Source organism: Lepidothrix coronata, unplaced genomic scaffold, assembly GCF_001604755.1.
Source record: "Lepidothrix coronata isolate B3197 unplaced genomic scaffold, Lepidothrix_coronata-1.0 Scaffold62, whole genome shotgun sequence".
NCBI classification, from domain to species: domain Eukaryota; kingdom Metazoa; phylum Chordata; class Aves; order Passeriformes; family Pipridae; genus Lepidothrix; species Lepidothrix coronata.
This window is the reverse complement of record NW_016690242.1, coordinates 111,114-133,234: the sequence shown is the minus strand read 5'-3', so window position 1 is coordinate 133,234 and position 22,121 is coordinate 111,114. Positions and strand designations below refer to the sequence as shown.

At 39.6% G+C, this 22,121-nt stretch overlaps 1 protein-coding gene across 5 annotated transcripts in view; it reads right to left on the bottom strand.

Moving 5' to 3' along the window:
- Positions 1-3,519: 3,519 nt before the first annotated feature.
- ADAM22 (ADAM metallopeptidase domain 22) overlaps positions 3,520-22,121 on the bottom strand; it is an 87,996-nt gene continuing 69,394 nt past the window's right edge. For 2 of the 5 annotated variants that reach the window (XM_017817729.1, XM_017817730.1), the window contains 4 exons: positions 21,664-21,730; positions 16,583-16,669; positions 8,681-8,804; positions 3,520-7,372 (listed from right to left, as the gene is read on the bottom strand). In XM_017817729.1, the coding sequence (XP_017673218.1) occupies positions 7,352-7,372; positions 8,681-8,804; positions 16,583-16,669; positions 21,664-21,730 (299 nt within the window). In that variant the 3' untranslated portion in view covers positions 3,520-7,351. Of the gene's footprint in view, positions 7,373-8,680; positions 8,805-16,582; positions 16,670-16,738; positions 18,227-18,752; positions 18,864-21,663; positions 21,731-22,121 lie in introns of those variants that run through there. The other 3 variants (XM_017817728.1, XM_017817727.1, XM_017817731.1) reach the window with 3 other exon arrangements.

Here is a 22,121-nt window from a genome sequence, read left to right as displayed (position 1 = left end):
TGATGTTACAATATGTTAGTTACATTGAAAACCACAGGCATTTGTATTAAATACTCTCATAGAAGTGGATAGTGTAACGCTGTTATTATTAAAAGTGAGCAGGAATTTAGAACCCCAAATTACAATGATTTGATTTTATAAAAAGCAACATTTTGTTTAGCTACATGAAAGCCAGATTCATTCAAGAGCCCAATGCCTGTAATGTTTATGACAAAAATATCACACTCAAAGCTAGAAAGTTGTAAATTGCAATGTTTCGTTTCGGTGTTTGTCAAAACATTATGCTTCTGTTACCTCAGATATGATTTTTAAAGGATTTTAACTAGCAAAGACAACGATATGGTGCAGACTGTTGTTTTTGCCAATACTAGCCCAGCCACAGTGGTGAAACACGATTCTTCTTGCCTCTCTCAATAAGGGCTAGTACGAGTGAAAAAATAGCTTTTTTTTTACAGCAGTGCCCAAGTTAAGCACTAGCACAAAATGAAGATGGCAGAGCCAGTTGGTCTATACCACTCCAAAAGCTTTGCTGAAAGAACCGGTCATACCATAAATAGTGTTTTCTCCAGCAGATTAAAAATTCTGTAATGCTTTGCTATTCTGAAAAAAATACTTTGCATTTATGCAATGATAAAAATAAGTACTGTATTCTATATAAAACATTACCTATTGTAATATATTTTTACCCTTAAGAAAAGAAAAATCAGGTTATATATTCACAGTTTGAATATATTCTGGACTGTATTTCCAAGCATAAAATATGCAGAGTCTACACAGGCAGTGAGCAGGAGTTCTTGTACCAATAATCAAAATAAATCAGCATTTACTGTTATACAGAGCCTTACAATATTGCATGGTTATCTGCTCGCATCACTATACTTACAAGGTCAGTCAGGCCTATATACAGAATTTCTAACATGGTTGTAAAAATAGACTCTCCATGCTAAAGTTAGAATATATTAGGTCTTAAGGCCTCATGTTGATTTTTTAAACAAAAATTTATTTTTTTTTACTCATAGGAATACAGAAATAGAAAAAAAGTTTGTTCCTTTGACATTTTATGCTTTAGCAATTAAAGACAGTGTTAAAGCACCTGTACTTCTCCCTTAGCGAACGTTTAACTGCTGTGTGCTTATTTTCCCAGATTTTCCTCATCTCATTCTGAGTTATATTGCAATTGCAGCTTAAGTAGCACAAGTTTTTAAACAGTTTAAAGCTGGCTTAGCTGAAGTGATTTTGATACTGTTGTAGACTGGATTTTAGAGAACTAAAACTGCCAGATCTGGTTAGGTGAGCCAATTTTGAAGCCAGGTACAGAGTCTCAAGGGTGAGCAAATTACCACATTTCTGTGTTCTGAACTTATTTTTACTGATTGTTTTGGTTACTTGGCAGACATAACATATTAATGTTGGCTGTTGTAGTGCTTTCTCTAAAGTTGCAGAAAACGGTTGTGGAATGACAAGATACCGCATGCTGGGTGCACAAGCTGCTGTTTCCAAAGCTTTAGTTTACATCAGCATCCATACTTGAGGCACCGCAAATGATTTTCATAAGCTGACTTAGAAATACTCACGTCAAAGCAGTTTCTTGGTGTAGATGATAGAAACTATTAACTCCTTTCCTGTTCTGGTCAATTCACACTTAAGAGAGTCCTATCTGTTTGCAGCTATCAGTTTCACTGTTTCCTTTCTTCTGCTCTATTAGGATAATAGGCACACATGGGAACCTTAGCCACTATGCAGTCGTGGGATTACAACCTGCACATATGTGTGCAGTTTATTTAAATTTGTCTTCAGGAAATGCGATCAAAGTCAAATACCATATTGCCAATAAATGTCATATGATTTGGAAGCCATGCAAAGAGTGGGTCATCAGCTCAGTAGTCTGATGGATAATCCATTCTGGGAATAAAAAGTCTTCAGCAGAGAACAAAATGCTCAAGTTCTTTAAAAATGAGGCAAACAACCTCACACTGTGGCTGATAACAGTGGTCCAAACAGTCCACTGTTATCCAGTGACACTGATACTCAAATACTTTAGCTAAAGAAATGAATGATCTTCAGCCTTGGAGCAAGAGAAACAGGAAACAGCTCAACTTTTAGGTTCACAAACTTGGTGATTAAAGAGGCTTAGCCTTCAACAATGCTAGAAGATGAGAAAGACACAGGATGGCTGAGCCACCAACTGATTTTACCAGCTGTCATCGTGGTTTAACTCCGACCAGTAACTAAGCCCCACACACTGCTCACTCACCCCCCACCTCCAGTGGGATGGGGGAAGAGAACTGGAAGGGCAGAAGTGAGAAAACTCATGGGGTGACATAAGAACAGCTTAATAACTGAAATGAAATAATAGTAGTAGTAGTAAAAAAAATAATGAAAAGGAAATTAACTGAGAGAGAAATAAAACCCAAGAAAGACAAGTGATGCAAATGAAAAGAATTGCTCACCACCAACAAACCAATGCTCAGCCAGTCCCTGAGCTGTGGTTCCCCACTGCCAACCTTCCCCCTAGTTTATAGCTGAGCATGGTGCCACCTGGTATAGAATATTCCTTGGATCAGGTGAGGTCACTACCCTAGCTGTGTCCCCTCCCAACTCCTTGTGCACCCCCAGCCCACTCACTGTTGGGGCAGTGAGTGGAGTAAAAAAGGCCTTGGCTATGTGCAAGCACTGCTCAGCAATAACTAACAAATTCCCCATGTTATCAACAGTTTTCAGCACAAATCCAAACCAGAGCCCCATACCAGCTACTGTGAAGAAAATTAAGTCTACCCCAGGCAAAACAAGCACACCAGTGCAAATTGCACGAGATGTGAGGTGCCATCACCTACACTATAGCAAAAGCAAAAGATCATAGAATCATAGAATGATGTGGGTTGAAAGGGACCTTAAAGATCATGTAGTTCCAACCCCCCCTGCCAAGGGCAGGGACACCTTCCACTAGACCAGGTTGCTCAGAGCCCCATTCAACCTAGCATCCAACAATTCAAGGGATGGGGCATCCACAACTTCTCTGGGCAACTTGTTCCAGTGTCCCACCACCCTCACAGTGAAGCATTTCTTCCTAATAAGGTGACCAACTTAGCAGCTTTCTGATCTCAGCCAACTCATACAAAAGGAAATTAGTGGATAAATCATTCATGAAAATACTTTTCAGTAGGAGTGGAAAGGGGATGGAAGAGAACAGGAGCTTGATGAGTTTTACACTGGAGTGCAATAACTTTGCTTACCACAGCTATGTATGGGATTTGCAAGTCCTAAGAGCTAACTGATTATCCTTTAGGATTATGAAGTCTCATCCTTCTTTCACATTACACCCTATCCTATTAATTAACCAATTCATTAATGAAATTACTGCAAATTTGGTCAGAATTTCTAGTATATGCATGTCTATAGTATTGTATGTACCCATTCTTTGCTCTGATTTTGAAACCAGTTGTCACATAAGTGTTGACAAGACCAATCAGTCCGAATCACCACAGGGATTCGAGTAAGAGGATTTCAGTACACTAGCTATTGACACAATTTCTTTCTGATTTTAATTCAGGATATAGCTCAAAAGTCCACTTGTTCATCAACACAATCAAAATTATTTCATGAGCGCATCAGTTCAGCAGATTCAACATCTCATAAACCAGGAACTCTTAAATCATTTGGAAGAAGCCATCTTCAAAGTAAAGTCACACTTCAAATCAGATAACTGGCAAGTAGTGGCTTAAGTTCACAACTTAAGCAAAGGTAGGCTGTACAAAATTAACAATCTCCTTGAATCTAATTACTTAAATATAACAAAATTATACATAAATTATCAGTCACAACCATTTCTGGTATATTGCCTGAGATTACTAAGTTTTTGAATCAACAAATACAGATATTAGCAGGAAAATTTTTACTTATTAGACTGTGGCATCACTGTGCAACGTTATTATTCGGATATGATCTGCATTTTCCAGTCTCCATCAGTTAGCCATACTAATTTCATTATAAATTATGCAAGATTCTTCTCCCACATTGAAATACATAAAGCCAGCTATAACTCATCCTGCAGGTCCTATGCTCATATGAACAATTATTTCTATTTGAGAAGAACTGATAACATCCCCACTTCAACAAGCATCTGCAGTGTAGCTGGCAATAACTAGTTCATTTATTAAAATTAAAATAAAACAATAAAAGCATGAGTCTCAATGAGTCAAAATCACTGAGCTATCTTAGTGACAAGTACTCTACTTTAGTCTGGATGAGGTATTATGCAGCAATTTTATATTGCTAATGCCAGTGTAACTAACTATAGTGGATAAAAATATTTGCAATCTTCAAGGTTATTAATCTGGCAGCTTTCCAACACACTACATTTTAGAAGTAGGAAATGACAGACTGTAAGTAAACAACTTCTCTCTCCAACCTCCAGTGGCTTGGGAGGCTCACACAGCCCTGCCAGTTCAGGTTTTGTGCAATGACAAGGTTTCCCAAGTTACCAACCTGACAGAAAATTCTCTGCAGCAGAATTTTACAAAAATCCAAGTCCTGTGATATTCTCACTCTAGACCAAAGTGAAAGTCAATATTTATTTAACTTAAACTTAGTGCTCATAACTAGACTTCCAGTCACTACATATTTCCAGATTTGAAGGTGACTGTTAAAGGTACACTACACACATAACTGTACCATCATATGCTACAAACAAATTATACCAAAACAAAAGAGAAGCTGGAAGTACCCACTACATTGAAAATACAGTCAGGAGAGCCATTTGTTCACAAAACAAGGGGCTATGAACATTGCACAAAGAGCCAGTATGTTATATCCAGTTCTGTCTGCCAAACCTTGCTGCTCCTTGGTAAGGCAAAATGGAAAGGGAAGAGTAAACAGTGGTAAACATAAGATCAGCACAGAACTCTAACAGAATTATTCAAAATAACACACCAGTTTGTATCCAAACAAATACCATAAAAGGCACATGATGAACAGTCCAGTTACTGAAGACAAGATATAAATATGGGAGAGAAAACTAGCTTCCAGGGAACAGAGTAACACAGTGGCTATAGGGTTAGCATAATGTCCTAATGTGGGTGAACTTCTTGAGAGTCCTGCTTAAAGTCCAGTGAAATCAATAAAAGACATACTGATTTCAAGTTACTATGGCTGAGACCCTAATTTCATGAGTTACATGCTACCAACTATCTTTAATCCAGTTATCTACACTCAAAGTAAATATTTGCAAAAATATTCTTCAGTGCTGATGGATATTTACCTTTCATAAAAGTGCAGAACCTTTTCCTAAAGCAATTACAAGTGACTGGCTCCTTCCAGATGGTCTGTCTGCACCCAATGGCACTCACATTTGTCTTTTTCCAAAATACTTACCAGAACCTGTCAGCTGTGAAGGAAAATCATTTGAACACCAAAGCCAATATTTTGCCATAATCCAACATACAGCCTAATCATAAAATATAGTGCTTCTAAAAATCTTACATACTTTACACTTGCTGACATCTTTAAACATTTCTTAGTTTAATCTTAATATATCTAACTTTATTGAGAGACGTAAAAGTTAAAAAAATATATTAAAAGGTTGCAAGTGTTGGGGTCACTTATTAAAGGAAATACATGAAAGAGGTAGAAGATTCAGAAACACCACAGATGTTCCCATTACAATAATATCTAATTGATCACACTGCTGTTGGGCAAGGTATTCAACTGCACCACAGTCAGGTGTTTTATTCTGCAATGGTGCTACCCGAAGCTAGGAATCGGTCAATTTTGGAAAGCCAGAGAATTATACATTGATTTAATACGGTCCAGTTCCTTTACTAACTGAAAATTCCCAAACGGAAGATATTTGTTTTACAACAACCTTTAGAAGTCTCAGGTGTTAGAAATATAACCATCCACTGACTCAGGAGATCAACATCTCCATGGTAAAGGCTTTGTTGCCCTCCACCCTATTCTTTTTAGGTTAAACTCACTTGTACTCAATTTAATGCCCCAAAAAATGTCAAGGGGTCTTCAGGGGCAGCAAGCACAGCATTCAAGCACATGGTAAAGGTGATTCCAGTAAAAAAAAATAAAATTAAAAGACAGCAATGAAACTGGCCACTTGCCCAGCACTGTTATTATCTAGTGCAGTGAAATCCTTATACTTCTCATAAGCTATGCCTTGCCATCTAAAACAGTGTCTGAAATGGTCTATCAAAAATACACAGCAACTCTCACCAGACAGACTTCACATCACCACATCCTGAACTGACTACTTAGAAGTATTCCCAAATGTCCAGTAAGTTTGGGCTGCACATGACTTAAAGACTATGTTGTCTGCTGAATCATTCTTGATTACACCTGTGAGAGGATACAGTGCTCATCTCACTGAACAATGGATTTTGGCTGGTTCCTCTTACGATAATTTAAGACAAAGTGCTGCTGTACCGGTTTCTGCAGTCTACTGTACAACTGAGATTGTCAAGACAGTATAAGATGGTTAAAAATAGTACAGATTTTGGTCAAACACCAGTTTCTGAGAGACACAGTTTTACAGTACTGTACTTTCAGTATTTCCAAAGATGTCTGCTCGTAATATTAGAAAATCTGAAGTGTGATGATGTTAGTCATGACTGTTTCTTTAGGCATTTGGCAAAATACACTTACATATAACAGCTATTTTTGACATTATCAAATGTTTACATATATACAATCTGTATATTGAGATTATAAACATGTAAGGTAAAAAAAAAAAGATATGATCCTTGTTTGTTTGACATTTGTGTCAAATAGTTGCCTTTCAAAGCTTGAAATCCTGTCACAAAAAAAATCCTACATTTCTTACTCCTGCATGCTAATCTCTACTACAGCATGTTGTTTATCCCTTACATGTGGAAAGTAAAGAACACAAGGTTCATGCATACAGCGTACAAGTTTACATCGTCTGGGCTCTCCGGGAGGCACATTCCCAGTTCCATTTTGGTCTGACTCGGGACTGCAACAAACCAGAGAAACACCTCTCTTATTCAGGACTGGTAAATGGACTGCAGTTGGGATTCTAGGTAAGTGTATCTGTCACCATGCGGCATAGCCTTGTCACATCCGGGCTAATTATCCTCTATTAATTATGATATTAGTTATGATTTTGGTTGTTCATCAAATCCGTAAAATACTAGTCAACAAAAAAGAAAAAAAAAAGACTGCTTTTTTTCCTTCCAGATGAGAGGAAGTTCTCACTGCGATCAAGGGCATCTCTGTTGATCTTTCAAATTGTCTGAAGAGCAGATGAATGTGCAATGACTCAGTGATGCTGAGTTTCTATAAAATCCAAAGTAAACAGTTCTGATGTGACCCCAGGAAAACAGTGCAGCTAGATGGATGTCTCCCATAGCTGGAGAGGGGGAAAAGGAACACAAACACACATTGAACACCAAGATAAAACAGGCTGTTACCCAAACAGTGCAAGGAGCTTGTTTGAGGAACTGCATTTAAATCACTTGGGTTACCAAGGCCATGCTCTTGGTCTCCTCCCAGCCTCTGGTGGGTGTCTGTTCAGACCACAAAGTCAGCAGACAGTCTCAAGCATTTTAGCATGACTTGCAGTTGGCATAGTAAATGTCCATGGCTGGGAGTGCAAAGTGTTTGAAGGAAAAATGTCAGTGTAGCATCAAACTTGTACTAGACAGCTTTTACCTTACAGTTACACTAACTAATATTAGTGTAGACATAATTTCCCATTCTTTTCTGCCTAACTCTGCTCAGAACAGCTTGACTTTCTGCTGTGGGTTTGAGCTGCTGCCAAAGCAGCTCCAGGGCTGAGACACATCAGTAAAGCCTGGCCTCCAAGCTGTGCTGAGAGACCCTGTGCTGCACCTCACACATTTTCTGCCCTGAGCAGCACCAGGAGTAGCAGCTTGCAGATTCCCTCAGCAGCACTCCACTCCTTTTTTTCTTGACAAAAGAGGACAGAGAACAGTGATGAGCATCAGCAACATGAACCAAAGGTATTACAAGTAAAACTTCTAAAGCATATTTCAGGGCTTTTTTGCTTATTCAAATACCTGCTATGTCTGAATTAACACAAAGGAAGCAAGAGCTAGCACTGCGTTTTGGAGCAGCTGGAAATCTTTCTATATGGAGAGATCCACCCACCAAACATTCCAGCGGTCCCTGCTCACCCTGGGGGGGGGTCAGGGTGGGGCTCAGGTCACGCAGCAACGAAGTCCCTCCAGGTCTGCAACGGCTTGGTGCAAGCCCTCCACAGGCTACATAACAGGAACTTTGTTACTTTTCTATAAAGCTGGAAAGCAGCTACCCTCCCGAGCTTGAATGAGAGTTGCTGGGAGAAGGGGAAAGGAAGGAGAGCCAGACACATCACTTGCTCCAGGGCTGCCTGTCCTCCACACCCCAAAGGCTGCCCCAGGCACTCTCTCAGCTTGAAATAAGAAAAGTAGTGAAATCTGAGCTTCAGGGCAGGTTTAAGAGCAACCTGAACAGCTCTCTGTAAACACAGCCACCGAGGCTGCCTTAATGACTGCCAGAGGCTCAGCCTTCAGCAGCTTCAGAAGTTCAGAGTGCAAATGAAATGCCACTCTTGCTCTCACTGCTAGTCACAGGTGTTGATCTAATCACTTTCCTTTCAAAAAACTACCAGTAAATCAAGTCACTGATGAAATGGAAAGAGAAGAGGGATACATACCCTGGCACTTTGCCTGTTGGCTTTTTTCTCTTCATCAGGAAGTGGTGGCATCGGGTAAGGATATTTTCTGCTGGAAGCAATAGATCCAGTGGATGAAGATGGAGACTTTGCAGGAGACAGTGTCCTGAGATGTTGAAACACACAAAATAAATGTGATGCTTTTGCACTCCAGCACTGCAACAGCAACTGCCATTACTCTGAAGCTTGGTTCAGAACCAAGTATTTAGCTTATTATTGTCTCAATCAGGGGGATAAAATTGCTTCATCAGAAGTCTAATAATTTCATTATATGAATAAAGGTATTTATAGATTTCAGGAACACTGGAAGAAAAAATAAAATTTGCTACTTCTTATTAGAATTGTATTGCATAACAAAAAGGATTTCCTAAACTTTTTTATACAGTACTGTAATTATTAATTATAAAATTAATTAAAAAAATCTGCAGTTGAATAAATACAGAACTAAAAGATATTATAAGGCCTAAATAGAAAGAGTAATTGTATAAATAAAAGCTGAACAACATCTTCTGCCAGTGACTAAATGGTAATTATCAGCGTCTTTATGGATGTATTTATATTGATACAAACATAGCAAATAAATCTATTATTTTTATAACACATTAAATTACACAAATGCATGCATTTAGAGGCCAAACTGTTAGTTGTGAAGTAACAAAGGCATATACAAAGTGCTAATAACAAATTATTATACATGCAAGCATCATACAGTGCATATTGTTCCAGCCAAAGAAAGAGTCTGATGAGAATATACAAAAATGGACTGATTAGTCAATGGCAATCAGCATTTCTGTACAAGGTGAGTAGAGTAAGCAGGAGCAAGTAAATGTTTGTATCACATGAAAGGCATTCTTTTCATGTCAATAAGGCAGCAGCACATTATTGACTGAAATTTTATACCCAAGAAAAACTCTTATGCTTCTGTTTTGAGATTCTGCACTTTTCCCACTTAAGAGGGTCCTATCTAAATGAAAGGCTCTAAATCTGGGCAGAATCAAAGGGGAAAAAAATCCTCAAAGTAGAAAATTTGAGCCACCCTGGCCTCCTTGTTCTCTTATGCAGACCAAGGGAAGCCTCACACTAGTGCAGGCACATCACCCAGACCCTCCCTGAACACCACTACCTACTATCTTCTGAGTTTAATGCATCCCTGAAGATGGAGGATTTCCCTCAGTCTCTACAGACAGGTCTTCCAAGTCCCTCAAATGTAGAAGGGGGTTGCAGTGTCCTATGCAGCTGTAGACCCCAGTGATGAGCACTATTGCCAACATCACTGATTCCAAGGAATCACAGGAGCGACCCCTGGCAGACAGCCCCACATGCCTGGCTCTGGGATGTAAAGGATCAGGTCCTTTCATCTAGAGAGGACTACAGACAAGGCAGGGACTCTTGTGTCTGGAATTGTTTTGTATCTCTATTACTAAGTGAAATTTATTTACTTTTAAATAATTGTATTTTTTATTCTGGACTAGTGTATCATTTGGTTGTGTCTGCAGCTCCCTACAACAGCACACTCTCTTGCCTCCCATACAAACAATGACTGATGGTAGCCACGAGCAACAAGGTGTCAATGGAAATTAAATGGTGAGAGCTCTCCAGTCTGGCTTATGATCCTCTAATGACTCACGTGGTAGCCTCTAAGTTCAACAGCACTTAAAAGATTTGGGTTGGTACAATTATGGAAGCGTACATCTTCAGTACATGCACTTTGATCACCCATTAAGATGAAGTGGACATACATTACTGTTTTCAGGAAAAAAAAACTTGAAACAGTTACTGCAGTATAAAACAAGGTTTTCATATGTCCAGCATCACAGATCTGGGCACCAAACTGTGCATGCAAGAAAACAGGTTAATTTAAAAAAAAAAAAATCCAGGGAAACATTCTCAACAGTGCCCTGCTGTTCACTACCAATACAAGTCCTCTCATCTCTGCCCACATTTGGACTAATAACAATCGCTGATAAACTATTGGTGGATCTAGAATTTAAAAAATAAGGAAAAGAGGAAGGGGGGTGGGAATAAGGAAAGCAGATTTTAAGTATTATTAGTAATCAAATTATTCACAAATTTTGCCCCACAGTTGCAGCAGAATTTAAAATTTTCATATTAAAATTTATAACAATGCACTTGGAGATTAGAAACAAGGAACTGGTGTTGTGAGATGTGACTTGGAAAGCCCTATCAGAAAGCTGTTTATAATGGTACCAACAGCCAGGAGGTGGCATGAAGAATGAAGGAATCTCCATCTCTTGGACCACAACCAGGCAGAACATCACCTCCTGCACATCACAGGTTCTTTGTGTTTTAAACACAGTCAGAGAAGGCTACAGCGAGAGGAAAAGCCATGGCCAATCTACCTGCCCATCAGTCTGAGCAGGTGATCCTGGAAGGAGCAATAATCCCCCAAAGATAGGACATCTCGAACATTTTCCTTGCACAAACAGGTCCTCTGACCAGGATCTCTAACTGAGCCTTCAGCCAGGCAGCTTTGCACCATAACCCAAACACAATGCTGTCTTTTCAAAAGATTTTGAAGGCCAGACCTCCAGTGTGGCTTCCTACACATCCTTCTTCTCAAACCCCCCTGGTACTGCCTGCTCAACTGTGGTTTGCCATGTCTAACTGATGTGCACTTTGCTGTTCACCTGCACCTGCAAAGCTACAGCCGAATACACCCAGAATGCAGTTGCACACTTAGAGAAATGACCTTGCCCTCCTTTCACAGGGCCTCACCACTTATTTTTGCTACAGAGTTATGTGCTACAGAGTTACACTGTCATCTTTAGCGCCCACTGCTGTGGACATAAAGGACTCAGAGTATGCTCACAGATCTTACAATGCGTCTTCTGTGATAAACGTAGTTGTTTGAGGCAGTTTTGATCACCTTTCAGGTTAAGTCCTGCGATTGTGTATGTGCTGTGTATCCCAGATTTACATATACTTTAAATGAGAAAGAGCCAGTCATGACCTTTCTCATTTACAGGATGGAGAGACAGCATTCAGGGACACTTGCAAGTAATGCTGGGGTTAAAGGTAGGCAAAACTTGGCAGTTTTGGTCAAGGGTGGGATCCATTTAGCTTTCCCTAGGGTTTTAGTTCTCCTGCAATCAAATCCATTAGCTTTCATGCCAAATGTTGCCTCCAGCTAAAACTTATACACAACAGAGATTCAGAGGTTTAACTGCCACCCCCAAATGAAGCCATGCACCTCAACGTGCTACAAAAATATCTAATTTCTGAATAGAAAGCAAGATGCAGTAGCCACTTTGTGTCTATCTTTCTGCTCTGGAAGGTGAAACTAAGAGTGTGGGGAGACCACTCTGTGATTCACAACAAAACACTGTAGCAGCAGGAAGACACTCTGCAGCCATAGGCTGCCTGCTCTGCCTGTCTTCACCTAAACAGGGAATGTTGGCCCACAAGAAACAGTGCAAAATGTGTCACCTGGTCACACAACTAAACATTCTGCAATTTTGAGTGTTGTTATAGCTGAACTCAAGGCAGGTGGCTCTGACTGATATGAAATATTCATAAACTGTAATTGATTCTCTTTCCCAGACTGAAATACTTTAGTGAAATTCAATTAATATTCAACCTGGTGAAAGCATTTCAAACCCATATATAGATACTGTCAGCCTAACCTGACCTTTGCTGCCATGGATAGGTCTTTGTAGGGCATCATCAGCCTGAATTATCCTACATTAGGAAGTTAGGATCTTCTAGAAACATTGGTGTGGCTAAACATTTTGAATCAAGTTCCTTTTAAAAGCCACAGATGTGCACAGAGGTCCTCAGAAAGAGCAGCAGCAGAGGGGAGAGGAGGCTCAGGAGTGGCAGAAGAAGAGAGAATGGCTATGGCTTGAGCCACCACTTTGAGCACTGCACATCAGTGCCCCAGAAGTCACATGCTTTAATGAACTCTTCTCCCTAACTCTTGAAATTAAATCTAGATCCTACTGGCATCAATAGGCATATTTTTCATTGTCTGCCTACACAGCCATTTTGCTTTGCTTGTAATAGGGAAAAGTTTCGTGGGTTTTTTTTCTTTAAGCACAGTCTAGAACTGCCTCAGTAAGAGAAGGGTAGATAGGGGCTGGTCACGGTTCTGGCCTCAGCTGGATGCTCATAGAGGAAGGCAATGGAGCTGAGGAGGAGCTGAGAAAAAAATCGAGGACACAAAAGCACATTAAAATAGGAGGGAAACGGCAGCCTGCTGTCTCCTGCCTTCCATGCCCCTTCTCAGTGCCCTTCTGACATGGGATGGCCATTTTCCTTCTAGTTATGTGCTCTGGGTCTCCATCTAAAACAAAAATAATTTCCTTGTAAACTATTTTTATATTTAAACAACCCTAATAAAATATAAGTTACTGTAAATATTTGCACTAAATCAAATGTAAGCAGCTCAGTGCTTCAGAAGGTGCCTTCTAGGTTTTTTTGTTTAAAATTACCTACAGAAATGCCACATCTGGAGATTCTGGCAGTTTGTTTTCTGATACCAACATGGCTCCCAAGTCTTTCAAGATTAAATGAGAATTCTGAGTAATCCTTAAGCACATTTCACAATGCCAGCCTGTGCAGTAATTGCAGTGACTGTAATTGTCAGTAACAAGAATAAGCAGTCATAGCACATTCATAAAATAACATCCCTTGCAGCAAAGCCAAAATCAGGGAAAGGCTTCCTGCTTGGGTTTATTGCTGGGGTTACGAGCGTGTAGCCTGGCACGAGCATTTCTCAGATCACAGTGTGGCCTGGCGCAAGGGAGGGGGACGCACCACCACACATGCAAAATTAAAACCCAGACTAGTCTTTGAGCAGGAAAATTAGATTTTTCTTCACAGATCTTATTTTCTTACAGATAGGAATCCCACACCTGGGAATTTTCTGGCATCAGAGACGCCATCAGCTACTATTATTACTATCATTAATAAAAAGTAATTATATAGAAATAGCCATCAGACTTGTAGACTAGAAAAAAAACCTAGAACATCAGGTGTTAAAAAGACAAATTCTGATTTAAAAAGGTTTTTTTAAGCAGCTGCAGAAAATCTTTGTAATGACTAATATCTCTATTTTCTAAAAATCTGCAATTCCTAGGAATTGTAAGAAGTTGTTTTGTCTTTTTTCCTCATTCTACTTCAACTCTTCCTACAGCAGCACCAGTCACAGCATATTATTCCTAAAACTACAGGGAAACAAGCAAACCAGCAATGTTACTTTGAGGACTCCTTTGAAAGAACAGAGAAATCAAAGACAATTAAAAAAAATATTCCTCAGCCAATCACCTGGTGTAAATTTCCTAATATAGGGCTGTGACTCCTAAAATATGGAGCTGGACAGTCTGACTTTAGCTTGATTTTCTGGTTTATCAAGCCAGATTTGCTTTGTTTTGTTTGCAAATGACTATACAGGCTCAGGCTCAACACCCAGCCACGGGATGTTCTGACACACCGTTCTTAAGCAAAATTGCACCTGAGTTTTAGGGAAAAAAAGTTCAGTTTGACCTTGTGTAAACGCATGGCAACTCATCTCAGGAGAGTTGATCCTTTGCCTTGCATAATGTGCCCACAGAATACTTCCCCATGATTTCCTCACTTAATTAGGACATACAGGTTTCTAAATTTATTCTAGTTGCTTTCTCATTTCTAAAGCTAATTGCTGCAGGTAGTGATTAGTAAGCTTCTATGGTGTAAAATTTTTAATTTATGTTTCATCTCTGCTGATATACAGCTTTTAAAACTCACATAGGTCAGCTTAATCCTCATCTACATTCCAAAGATGCTTGGTTTATATCAGATACAATTAGAAAAATGACTCATTCAATGTAACAGCTGAAGACCCTCAGGGGCACGGTACCTTCTCATCAATTTAATCTAGTTACTAAATTGTGATATACTGATATTGAAAGATGAAAGCAAAAGTATAAGTGTGCACACAAGATTTTAAGCCTGTTTAACTAAACCATTTAAAGTAACCTATTTTCAACTAGTGCTACGTTCATATTCCATCAATGTCTTTGCTTATTGTGACCACAGGGTGTCCGATACAAAAATCCTGAAAGACAAATATGGGATTAGGTTATGGTTGGCAACTCTTGACTTTGCCTGAACAACAGAGGTCAAAAGGGCATTTTTATGAAAAGGTTTGCTAATAAAAACACATCTCATTTCTCCTGTGAGTTTGCCTAATTTCACATTCCAGTGACCTTTAGTCATTATTAATATTAGTTTGCTAATCTAAAGGACCCACCACAAAGATTTTGCTCCATATGCAGCCATGAGGACTTCATGATCAGGCAAGTGTTCAGTTGCTCCACTAAACTGAACAGCTTGAGGCCCTGCAGTCCTTTCTATGGTTTCACTGGGCTTAAATCTCTCCAGTTCTAGAACATCCTTGATGAACCGTGGACACCAGAACCTGATCCTGTATCTCAGTGCTAAAACGACCAGACTCACAATACTTCCTGCCTGAATGTCCAAGCACCAACACAGAGATGTGGCTGATACTGATGGGCACAATCACAATCTCCTGTAAGCCTTGCATTCTTGCATCAGGGATCTTTACTCCCTGTTCAGGACCAAGATCAGGACTGAGAGGCTTGAGTTTACTCATTTTCTCTATTCACTGGAAAGCTTTTCTGTGGCTTACTCTGTGATTTATTAGGTGCCGAAAGCAAACACAAATGGTTTTAAAAAGTAACCATTTTATGGTCTTTTAAGAGTTTGGGACATTTTTAGTTCTAAAAATGACTAAATTCCTACCCTGATATTTGATGTCCGCCACTGTTACTATTGGAAAAAGAGTTTCATTAGTATCTTGTGATACAACTCCATCACATTTTTTTCCCAAATGCAACTGGACATATTTAGTGTATGTTTCTGCCCTTTTGCATTATTATTAGGTCTACTTGTGTAGCAAAATTATTAAGATTCTATTTACTTGTTCGTACCATCCTTCAATCTTTTGGCTAAAGATTTTGCTGGTTACTCTCTTTTCTTTGTGTTTCTATAATGCTTTCAGTTTCATTTTTGATATGTCAGCTTAGAGCTTTCTGGATTTCATTCATGTTTTATGTTATTTGTCTTAAATTGCCTTCCATTCTCTCCTATGTTAGCTGATCTTTTCAGCTGATGCAGAGATCTGTCGTTCTGTCTAGGCTGTGGGATAGTGTCTTTTGTGAATCTACTGCAATGTTCTCAGTCTCCAGATTCATGTCCAACAGGGAGGCCAGCCTCATGCACACTTCTTCTCTTTAACTTGCAATGTATAAAATAATACACACTTTTCCCTTTCAACAAGTGATATTTTTGACTGAACCCTACCGCACTTGTAACAGATTCATTAGCAGTTTGATAATTAGAGTACAGAGTATATTCTCATACATTTAGCTTTCCAATTACGATATATAAATTATTTCATTGTAGGCTGAGGGTAAAATACTACTGCTTTTTATTCTTTTTTCATTTAAATTTTGGTATGCACTATATAAGACAGTGGGTAGAGTCAATGTGTTATGAAACCACTTGCTTCAGTAAATTAACATTCTATTTAAGTTAATACTACTTTATTAGTGATAAATACGTCTCATGCCCATAAAACACTACTTGGCATAAAATGATGCAAAAGCTACTACAAGCTATAGATGATGGTGGGAACGCATGCACTACACACACCCTTTTCAATGGCTTCATTAAAACATTCAGAAAAAGAACTGTAAATTGCACGTGAAGCCAAAAACAGACATCAAAATGCAGCAAAAGAAGAGGGGCCCTTTGCACCTAGAGTAACTTGTATTGATTTATACAAGGTAGGAGTCCCAAGATATTTGTATATGCTGGAACAGCTCTTAAAAATGAGAATTATAGAATTAATTTACAAAATACCTAAAGTATGGTCCTTCAGTGTTTTTATTCACATCTTCTACCCACTTAGCTACATTATATTCTCTTTTGAACCATGGGTTTAAATACCTGCAGAAAGCAATGGAAGGAACAGAGAAAGCAGAAGAACAAGAATAGAAAATCTGAGAACACACAGCACAAGCTTAGCAAGGATGTCTTCATCCCCAAAATGCAAGTGAATATGGCAAATAAATCAGAATGAATGTTGGGTGAGGACTAGGCAACGTGTACAACTGCATGAGAAAATCTGACCTACAACAAGACTCATATGTTTGATTAATCTGGAAACTCTTTGGGATACACCATTTATTTAAGGGTAAAATTCACTCCTATGCAGAAGGCCAGCATTAAGCTCATGGTTTAACTCTCCTCATGATCTCAGAATAAGGATGAAGGGGCATTTTGGCTCCAATCATGCAGTTTGCTTGTTAAAGACACACTTTTGCACTCATCTAAAATAAATTGCAAGATAATTGCTAAATGAGCACAGAATCTTCGGCTTGACCCTTTCTACAGGAATGAATTTCAGCCTCAGTTTGTTAAAAGGTTTGAATTGTTTGCCACTACAGTGATAATTTTTACACTTATATGCAAATAGCCCTCTGATTTTTCAATGTTCATTTAATTTGGTAGGATCACAAGAAGCTTTAATGGAGGTGGGCTGCAGAGTTATCTCACATTTTACAGAAGCAATCTTGATACCAAAACCACACTTTATAGGAAAAAAAGACTGAGCTGCATACTCAAATTAGGTACACAAAAATTACGAAATAAAGATGTTTAATTATCTGACAGCAAATTACTAGGGAAGAAGAACATTTTTTTATAATAAATTTTCTCCTGCAACAAGATTAGCAAATTCCTCCCGCTCTTGTCATGTTAAGAAAAAAGGGCGATGCAGAAACAGAAGTCTGCCTGGTCCAATTTATTCTTCTTATATACGAATGGCAACAGTTAAATGATTATTTGTGATCACCACCTTTATGTAACAGAGACTAGCACAGTGAAATAGGAAACAAATTATAACCAAAGAAAAAGGGAAAGAAAATTCCTCTTTAAGTTATTGTTGATATTTCTGGTCCAGTTCTTGCCACCCTTATTTGTTAGATTTACTCCAATGACCTCACATATGGGAACAGGCCTCACAAGGGATTGCTCAGATGAATAAAATCAGGCCAAATCATGTCTTTCAACCCCCACCATATTTCAAACCATGTTGACAACAAAAGCAGCAGCACTTTTTCAACTTCTTTTGCTCCTTTTTTGCTCTGGAACATCTCCTCCCCGCCCTGCGCAAGCACAGCCACAGCTCTCAGAAAGTACTCGCCCTCAGCCACAAGTGCTTCTAAGTAGCTTCCTCAGCTCGCTTATTTATCAGGAATCGGGAGTGCTTTATGCTTTCCAGCTTGGGATCTTAAGAGAAAGGAAATGTCAAAAGTGGTAGCGCAGCAAAACAGATGAGCCACAATCAAAGCAACAGGCCGATGCCAGCATCGCCAAGAACTAATGAACTTCTGCTTTGACTTTAATTGCACATTTTCTTGTACTTGCTGCAATACTTTTGACTTCAAGTTTTTCATTTGAAAGGGTCTTTTGGTAACCATGAAACACTCCCAATCTGGCTTCCTGTATTAGAAAACAAAGTGTAATGTGGTATCAAAGCATGCAATTGTTGCACAACCGTGTTGCAGGGTTTCCTGGGTCTGCGTATATTACAGACCACCATTCACCACCTCAATCCATCTGTTACAGAAAGGTTAAACTCAAGTTACTGCAGACCACTACATGATACCATCAGAAAGCTCTCAGGCTGATCTTTCCAGCCACATGTTCATTAGCAATGGACAGAATCTGCATTTCCTTTCAGTGAGAAATTCTGCTTTAAAACAAGGTGCCCTTACACATAAGCCTACAGCTAGACGGACAGCTCAGTTTGGCTTGTAGCGCAACATGCAACAAGGCAAAAGACCTGGGCTCAAGAGTACTCGTACTCCTCAGGCCGGTGAGGAGGAAGGTTAGCTAGCGCTGCATCAGCAGGAGCACCTCCAAGCAGTCACGGTGTTTTGCCACAGTGAAACTATTGTATACTGAGGGAAGGGACTTTTCACGGGATAAAATGGCAGCCCAGAATGCAGGGGTGGGTGAGACTGACCTGTGATCCAGACTCCCTGTTTGGGGGTGGTCAGAACCCCCTGAGCTTATGCCTTGGGCAGGGGTTTGGTGGGCGAGAGAAAGCCCAGGCTCAGATGCATGGGTTACCCGGCTGCAAAAAGACAATATATAATAGAAAGTCTAAACCAAAGATGTTCGTATCAGTTAAAACAACGAGGAAGACAAATGCTTATAGGAAAAGCCGTGCAAATTAACAAAGGTCTGAATCGCTATCTGTTCCCTGGAACCTGTTTTAACACAAGCTCCCAATTAAACTATCAACTTATTCAGAAAACTCTCATTATAATTCCTGAACAATTCTAATTGATTTTAGTAGAGAACTCTTTTATCAGGTTGTTTCATCAACCATGTTTCCAAAAAAGCATTTGGCCTGTTGGCATTCCTTCCATGTGTAATGAACCATCTGCCTTTAGTAAAGAACATTAATTTTGTTTTAAAACATCTAGAAACAATTAAAAATGCCCCAAAATACCTTTAGTAGTCTCCACTGAGCTCTACACTTAGCATAAGCCTTGTTCATGTATGTTAGTCCAAGGGTGACGCAAACTTGTGAGCTGTACCTTTTTCAGGAGCTGCCCAAAATGCTTGCAAACCTCCCACCAGTGCTGCTTGTGAGGGTTGCAGACCTCAAACCCTTCTCAGTGTTTAAGAAATTTTGCTTCTGTGATTAATGACACGTCTCTTTAATGCTTGGCTGTATAAAAAAAAACCTCTGTGCATAATATGTGCAGTTATTGCAGACTTATACATACATCAAATATTTTTGCAGGCAACTGCACTAGTGGGCCCCTGCTAAAAAAAAGAAACTGAATTCTGCACAAGGTATGGCACAAATGAATCTAATTTTCTAGTGGTTAACTACACTCTACTAATAACAGGAGACCAACACTGTTATCCCTTTTCTTCCATTCAGCAAGTATGCTTCATTGGACTTCTAGGGGTCTCACAGGTGGACTTTCCAAGTACTGCTTCAGAACAGATTTCAGTATTATTCTATATTTCCCAGAGAAGGTAGGAAGGTACATATATCTGGGAAAAGCCTCCATGAATTCTGAGGCATCCTCAAAGCAGCTGGCATTGCTTTTTTTTTCCTTAAATGAGTAAATGTTGGCCACAGTTATATCATTTTCAGTCAATTTTATCTGCTTGCACAGGAAGCTACCCCTCTAACCAGAGCCACCATGTGCCCTTGGCAACTCTCTCCATTTCCTACTGAACTGGCACAGCATGTGGATCATTCAGTGGGAGCTCTCTCTCTGAGTGGTGACAGGTCTGCCAAGGAGACTCGGACAAGCCATGTGAGTGCAGTCCAGGATAGACCCCATAAGGAGAAAGAGTGTTTTCCTGCCTGGCAGGTCTCTCCCAGGAACACACACACTGTACTTCATCCCCAACAGGCTGCAGCATGGCCATTGGGAAGTACAAGCCTCCTCTCTCTAGCAAAAGGGCTGCTGCTGGGCTGAGGGACCATAACAAGCATCAAGAAGGAAAGCAGAGAATTAGGTGGAAAATCAAGGGCACCTTTAAAAGAGAAAAAAATTTACATGGCAAAATATTTCCAACTCACAATATCTCTGTCTGCCCACTTATTTAGTGCTCCAAAGTTCTCAGAGCATATCTCATTTGTGTTCTTGGCAGTTTGGTCAGACTAATTTTCATTTTATCAAACTGTCTCATGCAAGGAGAAAAGAAAACAAGCAAAATAATATTTCAGAAAGAGTTTATCAGCACAAAGACCAAGAGCAAAGAGACTCTTGATAGATAAACTCCTCCAAGGGCTAAAATTTCTGGTTCCATGTTGCCATTTTGACCATGCAATGTTATAATTGCAATATGCATCAAAGTATTATTTCTGTATCTCGTAACACAGGGTCTTCTCTACGAACCTTTCTGAACCTACTCACCTCAAGACAGTGCACTGCAGGTGAAAGAAAAGTTTCAGAACAAACTCAAGCTCCTCAAACCAGAGAAAGTGGGGCCCAGAGAGAAGTTAGCATTATTAGTTTCCAGCAGGGTTGGTATCAAGCCCATTTGCCCATAGAGGTGCAAAGTTAGTACTCAAGACATGGAGAAGGGCAGTGTCATTGCCAACATGGTCAAAGAAGGGGCCACTCCTATGTGGTGTAAGTGCCGTAAGAGCAGGCCAGGACTTGCCAAGCCCAGAGATTATGCTTCCAGCCATTCACCATTCATTCACAAAAGGGGCCTGAACCAGCAGGCTTAAGTACATTAGAAAGGCTCTTTCCTTTTGGGGAGCACTGCACACATGGGCTCTTCAGTTACTGTAACCAATAAATCAATAAGCAAGCAGCTCTAAGCCATACTGGAAAAGCTTGGGGGTCAGTCGCTTGGTAAGGACTTTAATTACCCACTTATTGCAGGGCTTGCTCCAGACTGGCTGTTTCAGGCTTATAAGGACAAACTTCAAGCTACTCTCAAAGAAGACAGATGCCTCTCCTAAAACCTCCAGGAAGGTGCACAGAGATATACATCTCTAACTCTGCAATGGCCCAACCCAAGGTGAAGAAAAGGGTAGGAAATAGGTTATCAGAAACTCAGTATTGAACCAGGATACACTCAGCAATGGCAGTTTACTGTAGACAAAAGCCTGCAGTGATGGTGCAGGCTGCCACCATCACTGGGAATTGCTATAGGAACGACTGTGAGGAAGCCTACATAAAAAAGAAAATTCACAGTTAATTTTTAAAGAATAAATAAAAAGATGTCAAAATACATTAGCCAAACCATTTACCAGATTAGCAGTCAGCAATCAGAATGGGCCACAGAGCAAAAATGCAACTGCCTACTTTTCAGTACTCTTAATCTCCATCTACAAAACACAAATATGAAAACTGTACTTTTTGGCTTTGCTTTTGTAAGTTCAGACTTACTCAGTTGAATTAGACCGTGGCCTAAATCTTTTGCCTCTGACTTTCTTTCTGTTTCCTCCTATATTACCTGAAAGAAATCAAAGGATAAAGACAGACAGTAAAACAACTTGAAACTCACCTGCATCCCATGCCAAACTGTATATTCTTTTTGCATCCATAGCAAAAGAGTTGTTACCTCAATAGCTTTAACCATTTAAATGTCACAGGTCAGTCCCTCTTGATTTACCTCAGACTCTTAGGTGAGCTTTCTCTACTGTTTGCCGCAACTGTGCAGAGCAAAAAACTCCTTAATTTCAACTTTCATTTGACAAAATCACTACACTTCAAGAAAAACACTAAACACTGCCTGATAAAATCACAGAAGCTGGCAAGAGTGAATAGACTTCCTTGTCTTCTTCATGTTAGCTTATACTGGAGGAGTGGGAGAAATTAAATGTCATTTCTATGTGACAAAGCAC